Here is a 16,388-nt window from a genome sequence, read left to right on the forward strand (position 1 = left end):
ATCATTTTAAGGACAGGATGGTGGGGGAAGGCTCTGATGTCCCTTAATACACTGGACTTTACGGTGGTTCATGTGAGGGGAAACAGGCCAGAGCAGGAGAGGTGCAAGTGCTCCCCATCTGCTCCCATGGGATTTGGGGGAGTCTCCACTGTTCCTGGAACATGCCAGACCTTGTCCCAAGCCCAAACCAGGGCCCAGAGCTCTGGCACAGGTTCCTCAGCACAGGGTAAGGGTGAGACCTTCCATCCCCTTCCCACTGTGGGAATGTCACACAGCCCTGGGCTGCCCCAGGAGCAGCTCCAGCCTCAAGGATTCCCAAGGCAGCAGTCCTGGCTGCACCTCTCCCAGCTCTCCCAGCCCTTGGCTGCTCCCCGCCCTGTGCCCCAGGCCCTCAGATCCATGTTTTCCAGGAATGACCGAGGAATCAGGAGACACAAACTGCAGAGTTTGTTTATTACACATTCCTCTTCCAAACACTGGAGACGCGGCAAATCCAACAGCTCCGAACACACGTTACAGGGCATAAGCAGCAGGTACAGTAGTGCATTTCCCACCCCTTCCACAGGGGCAGGAGGAATTTCCCTGAGCCCAGATCAGAGACACTTTGGGGTTTAACCCACCCCTGAGGTGCCCAGGTCCAGTCCACGCCCAGCCCAGCCAGAGTGTGAACCAGCACAGAGCTGCTCTGACCTGCACCCACCACCTCCCACTGCTCCTCCTTTTCCATGGGAAGAGTTACTTGGAATCAGGGCTGGGCTGTCCTGCTTGAGTCCAGGTGAGAATTTCTGGTTTGAAATAACCCATTTTACAGGCAATCCTTCATTTGCTGTTGGGATTCCCAGGCCTTCCTGGGCATGGGGCAGCCTGGAATAAACCCTGCAGAACCACTTAGAGGAGACCCACGAGGAGCTGCTGGTTACAGGTACTTCCCTCCAGCTTTGCAGGTCTCTGATCCTGTGTCCTACAGCCAATGAATCCCACAGGAAGGACCTTCACAGCTGCTGGGATGGCTGATCACGGACCTTCAAAAGAACCACTGGGTTCCCAGCACTGTGTCCTCTCTCCAAGCACAGGTACAAACCCTCAGTCCACCCACCCCCCACTCTGGAGTTTCCCATTTCAGACACCACGACATTTCTAGATTGTAAGATACAGACAGATTTCACACATTGTACACAAGCCTTATAAATAGTCCCTGGAGTAAATCACTTCCAGAACACCAGCCATAGATTCTACTTCAATGGTACGATTTATGGCTTCACTATAACTCAAAAAAAGATTAAAAAAACTCAAAATATTGCACAGACAAACCCAGTCCATGAGAGGTTCCAACCCAGTCCATGAGAGGCTGTGTGCAGTCACCCAGCATTTGCCACCTCAGACAGGGTTTGTGGGGAAAGAGATTTAAAATTACATGGATGCCACCAGCATGCATGGAAACGTGCAGAGGGAGGGAGCAAGGACACTGCTGGGAAATGGAATCTGCCTTTCTCCCTCAGCAGGGAAAGTGCAGCTAGCTCCTGATTTACAGCTCCTGCTTTACATTCAGCTCAAGAAAGAAAAAAAAAGAAAACTTTGGTTAAAACATAACATGTCACATGGATTGAAGGTAAACATTGTATTGTCCTTATAAAAATGGGAATAAAAAATAACAGAGCTGAGGTATTTGGGATATCTCAGCAGAGAACACAGACACAGGAGAACATGGGCATGACCACGCTCACCACACTGCAGGGCAGGGCCAGAACATGGACAGCAAAGCGAGCCGAGGGGCTGCATGATGGCAGAGCCTCTTTATTCCAACAGAATCCAGGGAATCCTTCCTGGGGAGCTGGGGGATCTCCTCTGGGTTACTGCTGGGCTGAGGTCTCCCCATTGGGAGTGTCCACATCTCCATAAAACTGAGCAATCTGGGCTTTGTATTTCTGTGCCACCACTGGCCTCTTGAGTTTCATGGTTGGGCCTGTGGAGAATCAGCACAAGGTTTAATGGAGAGGGAGCCATAGGGAGCACAAATCTTCACTGGGGTGAAGCAAGTCTGGAGGGAGAGATGAAACACAGGGACAGTGACCAGTTCTAAAGTTGTCTTTGGGATTAATGGAATCTCCCTCCCTCCTTCCCCGTGAACAGGAGCAGCACAGCATCACCCAGAGGGTGCTGGGGCACTGCCCAGGCTCCCCAGGGCAGTGGGCACGGCCCCAAGGCTGCCAGAGCTCCAGGAGCGTTTGGACAACGCTCTGAGGGACAGGGTGGGATCGTTGGGGTGTCCTGGGCAGGGCCAGGAGTTGGACTGATGATCCCTGTGGGTCCCTTCCAGCTCAGGACATTCTGTGATTCCATCATCCTGCAAGAGGCATCTCAGAACAAGGGTGAGCACAGCTCAGCTCGGTGCTGCTGGGCAAAGGTGGGAATTCATCCCAACTCATCCCACCCCCCAAACTGCAACATGGAAAAGCCTCGGCGAGGAAAGGCCATGGGGAGCTCTGTTTTGGGGGTCCTGGTTATGCTGGTGTACAACAGCCAAGGAAGGGGTACATGGGGGACCCCAGATCACTCACCAAGCTCTCCACCAAAGAGGGAAAAGTCCTTCTCCAGAAGGACCCACTTCTGGACTTTCTGGGCATTGGAGGTGGCTCCCTCATTGACCGCTGTGATGCCTTTCTGGATGGCAGCGTAGATGGCCTTGTCTTTGCTGCTGATGATTTCAGAGACCTTTGTGGCCTTGCTGCCCAGCTTCTGACAGTATTCCAGAGCCTCTGGAGTGAGCTCATCCCCCGGTTCACCTGTCTCTGCATCCACCTTGCACTGCAGGATGAGCCACAACAGGTCCCTTTGTATTGCTGAGCACCAAAACGCTGCCCTGGGATGGTGCCACGGCTCCCTTCCCACCCTGCTCCCAGCTGTCACTCCACCAGCCCCTGCAGCTTCATCCAAACCCTGGCAGCCACTGGACACTTGGGACAAAACACAGATAAACCTCAGAGCTCTGCCTGCTCAACAGCCACCTGGATGCCAAGGACCAAACAGAGCTCATCTGCCAAATCCCTCCTGTGCTATCTAAAGTTAATCACTTTTTTCCAGACCTTTTCTGCGCCACAGTTCACTTCCCTGCACCCCACAGTCAATACACACAGCACAGAACCATGACAAGCACAGCAGGGCCACCTCCAGGGCCTAGCTCGGGTCTCCTACCCCAGGTGAGGCTGTTGATCCTAAGTCTCACTAATTCCCACTGTCCTGCAAAGCCTGTGTGGGACCACTGTGGACATGTCCTGGTGGAGTTTGAAGCCAGAGTCTGACAAAGCAATCCCTGACAGCTGCTTATTGCCCAGACTGCTTGGGAGAGACTAAAGCGGGTGAGAAAAGCAGAAGAGTTCCTTTTTCAGCCTCACTTTTAGGTCTTTTCCTTCTCTTTCTTCCTGCCCTTTGTGGCACAGAAAGTTGCCCTGAACAGGGTGGTCTGAGCAAGTGACAACTTTGCTGTGGTTACAGCTGCTCTTTGCAGCTCAGCTACAACAAACTGTGCCCCACGGAGCCTCCTGTCTCCACAAGACACCAAAAATGTGCAACAATCCTCTTCCTCCCTGGAACTGATCACATTCAGCGACACAGGTGGGTTCCCTCCCTGTTTTCCATTACCTTTAGTGTCAGAAGCATTGACAGGAATTTGGCTTTGTCCCCAACCAACATGGCATTGCTGATGATGGGAACAGCATTTTTGACGGCATCCTCGATCGGAACGGGAGGAACGTTCTCCCCTCCCGCAGTGATGATGAGCTCTGGAAAACAGTCAAGTCTCGGTTAATGCCTGGAGCTTCTCCCCTTCCCACAATCTGAAACAACTCAACAGCTCCTTCATGACTCCTTGATCAAAAAGTGAGTGGAGAAGGGAGCACACCAGGACTGGGAAAGCAGTAGAGTCACCACCCCTGGAAGTGTTCAAAAAAATGTGTGGATGTGGCACCTGGGGACATGGGTTAGTGGTGGCCTGGGCAGTGCTGAGGGAATGGTTGGACTTGATAATCTTAGAAGGCTTTTCCAACCTTAATGATGACTCCCTGTCTCCAGCCAGGCCAGGAGAGAGGAGCTGGAGCCATGAACACACACACAGCCCTGCGAGAGCTGCCTCAATGCTCGGGAGGTGTTTGCAGTTTGGGAACACGGGATGAGCCCTCGGCACCCTGGCACACACACCTTGAACTCTCAGGCACCTAAGCTGGCACCCAAATTGTCAGAAACTGAAGATTTGCTGAGGTTGGAGGTCTTTCTTGTTGGCTTTGTTTGGGGTTGCTCAAAGCAGTGTCCCAAGAACCTCATTGCTAAAAGGCACTTGCACAACAGGGTTAAGCTGTTGTTTTCCTTGGAAGTCACCCAGCAAAGCTCCTGAAACTGGTGGCACAACAAGCCCACAAAGCATTAAGTGCTGCTGCTGAAATCCAAGGGTTTCTCCCCCATTCTCCAAACAGGACACACTGCAGCCACATTCATGTGGAAACTCCAGAAGGAGAAGGATTGAAATAATCTGTGCAAGCCACAACCACACAACCAGCAGAGCCTCCCCTGCACCAGGGGATGTTTAGGTTGGATATTGAGAAGATGTCTTCACTGAAAGAGTGTTCAGCACTGGTACAGCTGCCCAGGGCAGTGGTGGAGTCACCATCCCTGGAGGGATTTAAGAGATGTGTAGATGTGGGGACATGGGTTAGTGGTGGCCTTGGCAGTGCTGGGGGAATGGCTGGATGTCATGATGTCTTTCCCAGCTTAATAACTCTGTGATTCCATAGTGCTGCACAACATCAAGACAACCAAATCAGGGGATGAGTTACCTTTAATTCTGCCTGTGATGTAGAGGAATCCATCTTTGTCATGCTTGCCCAGGTCACCTGAGTGCAGCCACCCATCCTCATCGATGGCCTCTTTGGTTTTGTCCTCCATGTTCAAGTAGCCCATGAAGATGTGCCTCCCTGAGAAGCAGATTTCCCCAATGCCATCCCTGTCTGGCTTATGAATGAGGGTCCGGCAGCCTGAGAGTTCCTTCCCACAGCTGCAAGAGAACACAGACCCATGGCAATAATTGATTTTAAATTCAATTCAAGCAGAGATTACAGCAGCACCCTCTCGAGCTTGAACAAAGCCCAGCAGCTTTTTAGTACAATGGCTTCAGGAAGGAGCTTAAAAGGCATCTGTTCATGTAAGGGAAGCTACAGTAAGTGTTGTTATTGCAGAGATCAGTGCTCACACACCTAGGGTTTTCCACTCATTGTTCTCCACACCTGAGCTCTGAATGAGAAGATTTATGTCCTTGGCAGCAAACTTTTACTGTGCAGACTGAACAAGCCACTCAAAGACACCCTCACTGCCATTAAAGTGTAGGTTGGAGTTACCAACTCTTCCTCTTCCCACCAGCCCCTCCCTTCCTTCTCAGCTCCTCCAGAATCCAGCCAAGTTCAATTTAAGTCTCCCTGCTGCTGCTGCCCTTGGCAGATCTCCATCTGTGAGATCTGGTCAAAGGAACCTACTCCCCAGTGACCCTTTAGTGGCAGCAGAACTCGGGATGAGCTTCATGAGGAGAGATGGACATGCCAGATGCAGGAGAAACCTTGACCCCACCCTTCAGCCCTGGTCTCACCTGGTGAGCTTGAAGGCGTGAGGGAGGGAGATGGTGTGAGGCCCAGAGCTCTCACTCATCCCATACAGCTCCAACACGGGAATGTTCAGGCTCAGAAAGAATTCCAGGGTCTCTCTGGTGATGGGAGCAGCTCCTGTGTAGCACTTGGTGCATCGGTCCAGCCCCAGGGCCTTCCTCACCTTCCTGTACACCAGGTGTTTGGCCAGGCGGAAGTTCACCGGCACCTCAGAATACCTGGAGGAGGAAAATGGGCACAAGGTCTCAGCCTCCAAGTAGAACTTCTTTCCCTTTCTCCTTTCCTCTTCATCCCAGTTTAGTTTATTTAGTAAAACAGTGAATTATTTGCCCTCCAGCCTTTGCTGCTCACCCTAAAGTTTGGCTTTACTGCCCACAAATCTGACCTGTTATGTTGGATATAATCCCTGAATGGAAGATAATCCCTGAGCTGATAGCAAAGTTCTCCTAACACTCATGAGCATCCCTTAATTGCAGCTCATAATTACCCATTCATCCTCTTCAGGTTGGTCTGCAGCCCCACTCCCTTGGCCCACGAGGCCACTTTCCTCCGCAGTGCCGACGATTTCATCCCTATGGATTTCATCTTTTCTTCCATTTTTTCCCAGACACGAGGAACCCCCAGAAAAGCAGTTGGCCTCACTTCCCTCAGGGTCTCCACCAAGCTGCCCTGAGACAAGCAGAATTTGATGCAGTTTTTAGAAGTGCTTCACTGCAGACTTCAGGTCAGCACCGGTCATGAGCCAGAACTTGGGACTCTGCCACGAGCTTTGAGGAACTGCTCATTTTGTGCAGTGCCATCGGCAGACAGGAACCCCCCAGGGCATTCCAATGGAAACTGGGAAGGCAGAAAGGGTCCATGCTGATGCAGCACAGGGAGCAGAGTCCCTTTCTCAGGCCCCAGATTGGTGTTACAGATTTAACTTGTGCAACGTGGGCAGAGCAAACACAAAGCTGTTACTCAACCAGCCATCAGGGCGGGGAAAGGTGTCAGGTGAGACACTCAGCAGGTCCCAGCTGTGAAGTGCTGGGTCAGTTTCTCCCAGGCTTGGGAGAGAGTCAAAAGGCAGAGGTCAGAGTGGCCTCTAAAACCAACAGGGGCAGTTGGTCACTGGGCAAGTAAACCCAGTCAGCAAAGCTTTCAAAACCACGGGATAACACAGCCTTGTTTTGAGCTACGAGCAGGTGGGTGGGTGTAGGTTTATTATTAAGTTTTTACCTTCAATGCATCTGGCTGAGCAAAGTAAACTTGCACTCCAAAGGTCATGGCTGACCAGATATCAGACATCTGGGCAGCGATGTGGCTGAGGGGCAGGTAACTGATCACCTGCTCCTGCCTCTCCTTGGGGTCCGTGAGCATGATGGACCGTCCGGCCACTGCCGCTGTCCACGTCAGCTGGAACAGAACCCATGGGGGGGTCAGGGATGGTCCTTCCAGGCAGGGACAGCATAGAACACACAGGTAGAACATCCTGTGACCTCAACATCAGGCACTTGGCTTGTTCAGCTCGAGAAGAGACTGAGGGGAGACTCCTCGGGGGCTGCAGCTCCTGCCGAGGGGAGGTGGAGGGGCAGGGACTGAGCTCTGCTCTGGGACCAGGGACAGGACCCAGGGAAGGGCTGGAGCTGTGCCAGGGGGCTTGGGATGGATCTCAGGGAAAGGTTCTTCCCCCACAGGGTGCTGGGGCACTGCCCAGGCTCCCCAGGGCAGTGGGCACGGCCCCAAGGCTGCCAGAGCTCCAGGAGCCTTTGGACAACGCTCTGAGGGACAGGGTGGGATTGTTGGGGTGTCCTGGGCAGGGCCAGGAGTTGGACTGATGACCCTTGTGGTCCCCTCCAACTCAGCACATTCCATGATTCTGGAATGAATCCAGCTGATCTGTCACAGCTCCAGGGGTGGCAGCAGGGCAGAGCAGACACTCACATTGTCGTGGCTGAGCATGACCCCCTTGGGCTGCCCCGTGGTCCCCGAGGTGTAGATGAGGGTGCAGCACTGGTTGGGCTTCTGCGCCGCGATGGCCAAGTGGAGCAGAGTGTCTGGGACATCCCTGCCCAGCTCCATGAACTCACTCCACTGTGCAGAGAAGAGAAGAGCTCCATCACTTTGTGATCTTTCATGTGAAAAATTAAACTCTTTGCTACACATGAAGAGAAGGAAGCCATTCCCTGTGTCCAAGCCTCTGGAAGATATGCACTGCCCCACACTGTTTTTTGGCTGCCACAAGAGAAGCAGAAAGGAGACAGACCCATCCTGAGCAGCTTTCCAGCTCTGTAGCAATCCTGGTACTCACTGGAGTAACTGTGGGACCCAGGGCTGCCTTGCAGAGGTTGGTAATCCAACACCCTCCTTAGAGCAGGGATTATCCAGGTTTGCACAACAGCTCCTGCCCAGTGGGGCAGGCAATCCCTCACCACGGCCAACACGAGCTCATGGGATCACAGCCACAGAATCCCACACTAGTTTGGGTTGGAAGGGACCTTAAAGACCACCTCATTTCACCCCCTGCCACGGGCAGGGATGTTTAAGGTCCCATGGAAGGTGACAGGTACTTGGAGACATCACCTGAACACAACCAGGACTTAGAAGCCATGAAGATGCCCAGGACTTACCGAGTACAGATTTGGTCTCTTCTCCTTTATCTCTTCCCCGTACTGGACAATGGCCTTCAGCTGAGGTAGTCTATCCTCAATCTGTGTTAAGAAGGGAGTTTCATGAGAAGGAGCAAATCCTGCTTGTCCCTTCCAGGCCACACAACCCACCACTTGACATGCTCCTGCTATTTGCCATTTTATGTAAAGCCAAGAGAATCCCATCTCTGCTACTGAAATAACAGGGAAGCCTCACTAGAAACTCATAATTTGAGCTGGGATGTTGCCAGACATCCTAGAGGCTGCTCAATTGTTCATTTTGGCTTCTCAAGGCTTTAAGAAGGGAAACCACCACTTCACCTCTTGTGAGACTCAGTACCAGAGAGAACCCATCACCAGGCACCAAGAAGGCTCAGCCAGTTCACCTCTGCTTTCAGAGCCAGCACTCCCCTCTGGTATTACCCTCCCACAGCGTTTACCCTCCCACAGCTGTCAACAGGACGCCGTAACCCCCAGACATCTGAAAAACAGAATTACTTCTAAGATTTTCTGCAGCTGTTTCTGGTTTTCCACCACTATAACATCAGCACTGCAGTTCTCTGCCACATAGTGACAGGCCTCAGGAGAGTTTGTTGTGTAGATCCCAACAGCAAATCCCCTGCAAGGGAAGAGGGGGAAAAAACAAAACAGAAAAGCAAAACACAGAATTAGAGGACAAGAAGGAATTGCTGGCAAAATTCAGACCTTTTCAGAGGAAAAACTTTGAGAAGAATATCCCATAATATGACAAGAAAAAGTGGAGGGTTTAATTCCAAGAGCAAAGGCTCTGATGTGGGGCATGGAAAATGTCAGAGTGGTGTAAGGGTCCAAAATGTCTCAGACAGAAGGAAGATATCAAAATCCAGCCCTGGGATTCTCTGGCATTTCCCATCATATTTTTAATCACAGTATATATAAGAAATCTTTTGGATTAACCTACTGGTCATCTTATTTTGAGAGAAGCATTTGACTAAAAACAAAAATAATAATTTTTGTCTCATTAATTCATTCTGAATTAAGTTGAGGTTGTAGTTTCCTTCATTATATTAAAATACAAACAATTGGGTTTCGGGTTTTTCTTGTGGTTGGTTTAGTTGGGGGGTTCTAATCAAAACCTGCTTCTCATGGGGATACTGCAATTACTTGAGTGCCAAAATTCATGGCAAGAGACAGGACTTGTTCTTACCCTGCAAGGATTGCTCCAATGTCAGCAATGAACCACTCAGCAGAATTAAATCCCAGGATGCCCACTCCATGGAAACGCTGCAGCCCCAGCTGTAAACAAGAGATGGAATTACAGCACTCTTGGTTTTCCTTTGAAGAAAGCTCAGAGTTAATTTACAGATCTCTGCTGCAAACACAGGGAAGAGGAGAGAGTTTGTGTTGTTGGACAGGGTGATTCCCACTGAAAAACTTCCCAAGAGCCAGGATGGAACCAGTTAAGTTCCACATCAGGCACTGTCCTGCTATCAGTGGGAAGGAAAAAGGGATTTGCGGAGCTCTGTGCTTGGAATGCCTGGCTCACTGACACCAATACAAACCTGCAATCCAGGGAGTTCTCAGTTCTCTCTGGAAGGAGAAGAGGTGAAGTTAGATAACACCTCCTGAGACATTTAATATGGTTGGATATATCAGATATCAACAGTGACAAGAGCAACAAGCTCCGGTGACAGTCAGAGACATTTTGGGATGAAATTTCAGCTGGAGAAGTCCCAGTCTTTAAATCTCCCTCGGGTTTTGTCCCAGACTGGAAGATCCCACCACGGGAATGAGACCAGGGTGACCATAACCTGAAGAAGCCAGACTTCATCACAACAGTATCATAGTGTGTTGGTTTCCCTCTGTCTCAATCCCAACAGCACAGGCAAAAGGCAGGGCCAGATGGGACATTTAAGGCTAATTCACCAGCATCCCTTCAAATTTTGAATTTGAAAGATTAACATTTCCAAGACTCTGGAGGTGCAATGTCCAGGTTTGCCTCAAAACCTCAAACACCTCACTTTATATGTTTCCTTAAATGCCTTTTTTGAAGTTGAATGTGGAAGCAACTTGCAATAAATTCAGACAAAACCCCTGTGGGAAGTACCAAGGTGCCCATGGCATGTTCAGGTACTTCGCTGTCACTGAAAGACTCATCTACACTCAGAGAATTTGCAGGTTTAAAATACAATTAACTGCAGCCATTCCAGCACTTAAATGAGTGAACATTAAACTGACTCTTTACACAGTGGTAGGACAAGAGGGAGCAGTTTTAAACAAAAAGAGGAGAGATTTACATTAGATATTGGGAAGGAATTCTTCCCTGTGAGGGTGGTGGGGCCCTGGCACAGGTTGCCCAGAAAAGCTGTGCCTGCCTCATCCCTTCAAGTGTCCAAGGCCAGGTTGGACGGGGCTTGGAGCAACCTGGGCTGGTGGAAGGTGTCCCTGTCCATGGCAGGAGGTTTTATGAGATGAGCTCTAAGGTCTCTTCCAACCCAAACCACTCTGTGATTCAATGAATATGAACAAGAGCTCAACAAAAACTCACCTTCAGAAAGCTTTTTGCTGCTTTACAGCACTCATCATAGTACATTTTGTATGTTAGTTTGATCCACTGGCCACCTTTTTTGGATGCAAGGGCATAATAGTCCCCATATTTATTGACAGTTTCCTGGAAGAGCTGGTGAACAGTCTTTGGTGGTTCACTGCCTATTCCCTGGTCTTCCATCCTTAGCTTTACCTCCCCATCCCGATGTGTTGTCCACACTCTAGAGGCAGGAGAGGAGGAGGCTGCTTGGAAAGAAAGGGTTCAGCATCTTAGGTTTTGACATTTCTTGCTGCCATGACAGAAATATAACTCCAAGTATCAAGCACACAATAGTAAATGTTGTTATACCCCTCTCACACCCCTTTTTTGACTTTTTCCTCTTGGCAAGTTTGCCACAGGACCCCCAGTATTTTGGACTGGGAGCCTCTAAAGCACTTTGAAATTTTGTTAAACATTTCCTCTAAATTTCCTTTTGTTAAACATTTCTTTTAAGGAGGACTGAAAGCAGGACATTGGTATCTGACACTACTTATTTACTCCTCAAAGCACAACTGTGCTTCAAAGTCTAAGTTCAAGACACTTCTGGACAGCCTATCCTGTACCCTGAGCTCCTTCTTCCATCCTTATGGTTGGATAAATTCCTCTCTCATTCCAACAATAATTTTATGCACATCACAGTGACCAAACTTCTCCCCACTCACCTTTGGGATCAACTGAGTCCAGCTGGTGTCTCTCCATGTTGGAATCTTCCCCCGGCTCGATGTTGTGGGGCTCAGGAGTTCTGCAAGGCAAAAGCAGTTATCCCTGAATGAGCACGCTGAGGGCAGGTTTGCTCCATCACTTCATTTCACTAAATCCTTGGATGTTGAAGTAGCTCCTGATGTCCTGCAGGTGACTTTATTAATCCACTACCCTGCACGGCTCAGGTCCCTCAGAGTGCGCAAGGTTTGCCTAGACTGGTTTTGAACACATGGATATTGCCCTAATTGCAGCTTTCATTGCAACCCATAAACTTATCAGCCCCAAAACAGCCATCATTTAACTCCAGAGGTCTGTTCCAGGTGCCTGAAACAAAGAATCTGCAGCTGGGAGGAGGAGGTGGGGTGGGGTGGGTAGGAAGGGCCACATGGATCTGGTGCTCATCTCTCTGCAAAATGAGTTCAAGGAGGCCCCAGGGCATGCCTCAAGTCACCCTGTGGGAAAACCCATGGAGGTTTCCTGCAGAAGAGCAGGAAACCGATTTCACAGGAAATCTTGTTCTTGTGTATTCCTAATAAAGCCATTGGGCTCCCACCAGATGTCTGTGAAGGAATGGGAACCGGTACATCCCATGTACCCCAGCCACGCTCCTCCCAGTCATCCCTTTTCCTTCCAGCCCTGCAAGACCTGGTGAAGCACCACTTGCCCCTGGTTGCAAACCAGTTTTCTTCCTCCAGCCCTTTCCAAGAAGGACTTTCTCACAGCCCTAATGATAAGGATATGGCATAATCAAGTTGCATGTGCCACTTGAGACCATGAGCTGGAAGCCAGACCCTGTGAGATTTGGGATTTGGTCCCTAGAAGGACAGCCCACCCTCCAACCAGGCAGCTGATGCTTGTTCCCCTGCCCTGGGCAATACCCTGCCTGGACCATCAGCATAGCCCTAAATCCAAGTTCTAGCTGACCCAAGATTATACTTCAGAGACCCAAAATTTCCATCTTGCCTTGCCCTACCAAGGCCCTTTTCTTCAGGCCATCACGAAGGTGTTTCACCAGGCCAGTGCTCGGTGTTTGCTCTTCCCCATGACAACATTTGGTTGTAGCCCCAGCTCCAGGGTGTTCTGGAAGGGCTGCCGGGCCCTGACATCACAATAACCCCAAAACTCTGTAGGACAGCTCTGGGGCAAAAAGGAGCAGACAGGTGGGAGCTCCTCTGCTCCCACACAAATTCCTCAGGCTAATCCAGGCAGGGCTTCCACCGAACCCCACATTTTATTCCCTTTCTACCAGATCAGAGACAAGGCAAGTCAGCACAGCCACTATGAGAATTTCAGTGTAAGGGGGAAATTCCTTCCCTCTGGCTTATGCTTGCTCTGATTTTCTAGGAAATAGTCAACTGTTACCGCTTCGGGAATATAAGATTTAAGGCACAGAGAAGACCTGACATGGCTGATCCCATGTACTGTCCAAAAGCAGAACTGCTTCCCTGAACTAGTCTCCAAGCCAACAACCAGAGCTGAGTAAATAATGTTTTTTTATTTCCCCCAAAGGGATTATGAGATGTTCCCTCCTCATTATCGAGAACATTTTTCAGCACAAATTAATCCTCAGTAGCAATAGTTCTGCACCATTTCTCCACCAGCTTTTATGATCAAAGCATGCAAATGACCCAGTAATATGAGCAAAAAAGCCCCAGCTATTTCTCTCACAGTCAATCAAGTCATCTTTTTTCTCCCCCTTATGACATGTAATTCAGTGTAGCCTGAAAAAATTTAGGTAAAGAGGTTTTATTCAGCTAGATCCCATTATGCTGTGGGGAGATATAGACCCTTAAATACTAATCTGCTCTTCAGTCTGTAAATCTAAGTAGCCTCTTAGAGGAGTTTGGTGGAGATCAGTGTAGGCACCACACACGAGCTGTCCCCTGCAGAGGCTCTTCCAAAATGATTTTAATTAATCTAAGTAAGATTAGAATACAAACTATGTACACAGATTAAATAAAACCTTAAATTAGACACACCTGGGTGAAGAGTTGAGCAGCACATCACTCAGTGACACCTCACAGTTCCCTTCAGGAGCTGAATTACAATAAGCCATGGGGACTGGTTCAGCGAGTGTCATCCGTGCCTCTGACTCACACAGCATTGTCCCTGCGAAAACAGGTTTTAACAATTAAAATACAACCAAATTCTACGGTAAATCGGCTTCAGTCGATGCAGCTACACGAGAGAGGCAGCCCCAAAGAGGCATAACTCGAGCCTGCACGAAACACGGTAAATTCTGACAGCGGACGCCACCACTGTTAATTTAAAAACCTGCTGAAACCTTCACCCTGCACCAAAACCAGCGTGACACCCACAGCTCTGAGAGAGCCCAACGGGCCAGACAATTTAAATTCACACTCCCTGTGCCCCAAAACGCTCCCGCTCGGCTCCCAGCCCCCACCCCCACCCCGCAGAGCTCCATCCTCACAGCGCATCGCCGTCCCGCAGCCTCCGCTCCGCACCGGCGCCGAGCCCGACGTGGAATAGGCTTTATTTTTAAACTAGCGCCCAGGAGGCAGATCTGGAGCATCTTATGTCATGTGCTGCTGCCTCGCAATTGGAAGCGGCTCGTCACCCCACACCGCCGCCTCTTAAGGAGGCTCTGGCCCCACGCCCGCCTCAACCCCGGCACACCGGGGATTTCGGGTCCCTCTCCGGGGACACAGCCCTGGACACCCTAGATTTAAAAAGTTCTCATAAAAACGAGTGGTTTTGCAGCTATTTTTCTGGCGGCTCCTACGGTTCTTTTAGCACTTCGTCTCGGGGGATTTTATCACCTAAACAAAAGTGTTTTCTTAAACGCTGATTCGACTTAAGGTTTCCATTCATCGGAAGCCTTTGACGCTTATGAGTTGCCAGGCTGAGCTTTAATTGTTTCAAGGGATTTCAAGCTGATTGGAGACGAATCTCATTATCCCTGATCTCTTTAAGAAGTAGATTTTCGGCTGCTATTTTGTACCCGCATTAGACAAACGCGTTTAAATCGGGTGATGCGAGGAGCGCGTTTGCATCAATGACAAGCGACAGGAGCGAAAGGAAAGAGCCCTTTTAATAAATCAGAGCCAGCCACGCTGCAGTCTCTGACGGGAGGGAAAAGCCACGCTAGGCACAGCTCAGAGCCCTGGAAAGCACGTCCCCCTTTCCGCTTACTCATCTGAGCAAGACACGTCGCTGCTCACGCCACGCTCTGCTCCAGCCACGCCAGGAATAGTTTAATTCACCGGCAGCTGAGACAGGGATGTCTCAAAAAAAAAAAACCCCAGCTCTGAAGCGCCGAGATAACCGGCAGATGTTGCCCAACACCCCCGTTCTAGGCTGAAACAGCAGAGCAGTTTATTTGGGGGGAGTTATGAGCTGTGAGAAGACGGGGGGGTTATCTCTGCACAGACCTGCCCAACCTGGGGCAGTTCCCAGCCCGGAGGAGCTCAAACTCACATGTGGGAGAGCACAACGGATCCCAGACTTCTCGGTGCCACCACGGCCCCTCTTGCTCAAGGAGAAATCGAGCACAAGCCCAGGAGGGACAAACCCCACGGGGCCTGACCCCCTTGTGCAATTCTGCACCCACCAGCACCCACAACAAGGGGTTCAGGGCTCCCCTGTGGCCCTGGAGGAAGCTTTGGCCTCCACACTAATTACAGTGTTCCTCTGGCTAGCTGTGCTTTTAATGCAGCAACAGATTTTCAAGGGAAAACCGGTGTTCTCACTCCAGCTGTCACAGAATCATTGAATCCTAGAATGGTTTGGGTTGAAGGGACCTTAAAACTCATCTCATTCCATCCCCTGTCATAGGCAGGGGCACCTTCCACCAGACCAGGTTGCTCCAAGGCCCATCCAACTTGACTTTGGACAGACAGCTGAAGTGCCACCTGGTTGTGCAGGTTTCCTTGTGAACACAGCGATCCCAAACCAGTCATGCATTTTAGACAACAAATTTAGGTTAGAAACAAAAATTTCCCAATATACCTAGCTCTGCTCAGCTCTGCAGCTTGGTCCTCCCCTCCTTGATGCTCAGTTATAAATACAAGCCACCGGAAAACACACGTGTTTCAGGGTTGGAACTGGGTGAGCTTTAAGGTCCCTTCCAACCCAAACCATTCCATGGTTCACCAGAGCCAGGTGTAACCCCTGGGGCAGATCACCAGGATGGGATCAGAATGATTCTCTCCTGGACACACAACAGCCCCCCATTGTTCCCACAGCGGTCAACACATCGTGATGTCCCACAGACGTTCAGGAAAGTGGAGAACACACACCCAAACAAAAACCCGCGGCAACAAACCTCCCTTTTAATTAAACCTGCGTGACTCCTTAAATCATTTAAATACAAAACACTTTGTGCTTTGAGGGAGCACTGTGTCCCAGAAGAACTGGAAGTTGAATGGTTTCTATTGAAACCACTGCAGAGCTTGAATAAATGCCTGACAATGTGCAAGCTCCTGGCAGGAGAAGAGGTTTTATTTATAACATGCTCTGAACACACCTTTACCTAAAACGCACAGAGAGCTTCAACAACATCAGTTCAAATTCAAATTACTGAGGGTGTTATCAGCCTTTGACATTTTGCAGCACAGCCCACTCGGTTTCCTGTGGCTGATTTCTTCTAACTGGTACAGACACCACATCCACCCCGCTCAAGACTTCACTGCCCAGAGCAGTTTTAGGCAACTGCCACCTTATCTTGCTGCCTTTCCACATCTCCAACCTAGTCCTTTTTGCTCCTTTGTCTCCTTTCAAGATTTATTAAGTGAGGAAACAGAAGCTGAGCAACCCACTCTTCCTCTTTTAGATAAACTCCATTTTTAGCAAGGGCAGCCACAAAAACTTCCTGAGCACTAAAGGTTT

At 50.0% G+C, this 16,388-nt stretch overlaps 1 protein-coding gene and 1 long non-coding RNA gene across 5 annotated transcripts; one reads left to right on the top strand and one right to left on the bottom strand.

Annotated features, from left to right (window-relative positions):
* Window positions 1–424: 424 nt before the first annotated feature.
* Window positions 425–14,065, bottom strand: ACSBG2 (acyl-CoA synthetase bubblegum family member 2). 4 transcript variants are annotated; one of them, XM_027715462.2, is made up of 15 exons: window positions 13,972–14,065; window positions 13,520–13,649; window positions 11,501–11,580; window positions 10,800–11,041; window positions 9,459–9,547; window positions 8,771–8,891; window positions 8,255–8,335; window positions 7,569–7,718; window positions 6,864–7,040; window positions 6,133–6,314; window positions 5,630–5,863; window positions 4,827–5,044; window positions 3,640–3,779; window positions 2,559–2,805; window positions 425–1,963 (listed from the first exon to the last, which is right to left on the bottom strand). In XM_027715462.2, exons 1-15 carry the CDS (start codon window positions 13,976–13,978, stop codon window positions 1,851–1,853), a joined length of 2,211 nt encoding a protein of 736 aa, XP_027571263.1. In that variant the 5' UTR covers window positions 13,979–14,065; the 3' UTR covers window positions 425–1,850. The 4 variants fall into 4 exon arrangements, with proteins under 4 accessions (XP_027571263.1, XP_027571262.1, XP_027571267.1 ...); XM_027715461.2 differs by having other exon boundaries at window positions 10,800–11,044; XM_027715466.2 differs by lacking the exons at window positions 13,520–13,649; window positions 13,972–14,065 and adding an exon at window positions 12,514–12,590 and having other exon boundaries at window positions 10,800–11,044.
* Window positions 12,889–15,961, top strand: LOC113984977. Its single transcript, XR_003539690.2, has 3 exons — window positions 12,889–13,019; window positions 13,662–13,772; window positions 15,746–15,961. It is a non-coding gene; the product is annotated as an uncharacterized LOC113984977 (long non-coding RNA).
* The last annotated feature ends 427 nt before the right edge of the window (window positions 15,962–16,388 follow it).

Source organism: Pipra filicauda, unplaced genomic scaffold (assembly GCF_003945595.2).
Source record: "Pipra filicauda isolate LSUMZ 115617 unplaced genomic scaffold, ASM394559v2 scaffold294_size920599_pilon, whole genome shotgun sequence".
Lineage (NCBI taxonomy): Eukaryota > Metazoa > Chordata > Aves > Passeriformes > Pipridae > Pipra > Pipra filicauda.

What these genes read in the sequence shown, in the direction of transcription:
- ACSBG2 (XM_027715461.2), bottom strand. An exon ending in CAGCAAAAAGCTTTCTGAAG is followed by an intron (nt 9,548 to 10,799) that starts GTGAGTTTTTGT and finishes TCTTGTTTACAG; the next exon opens with CTGGGGCTGCAGCGTTTCCA. An exon ending in AACCTGAAGAGGATGAATGG is followed by an intron (nt 5,864 to 6,132) that starts GTAATTATGAGC and finishes TTCCTCCTCCAG; the next exon opens with GTATTCTGAGGTGCCGGTGA.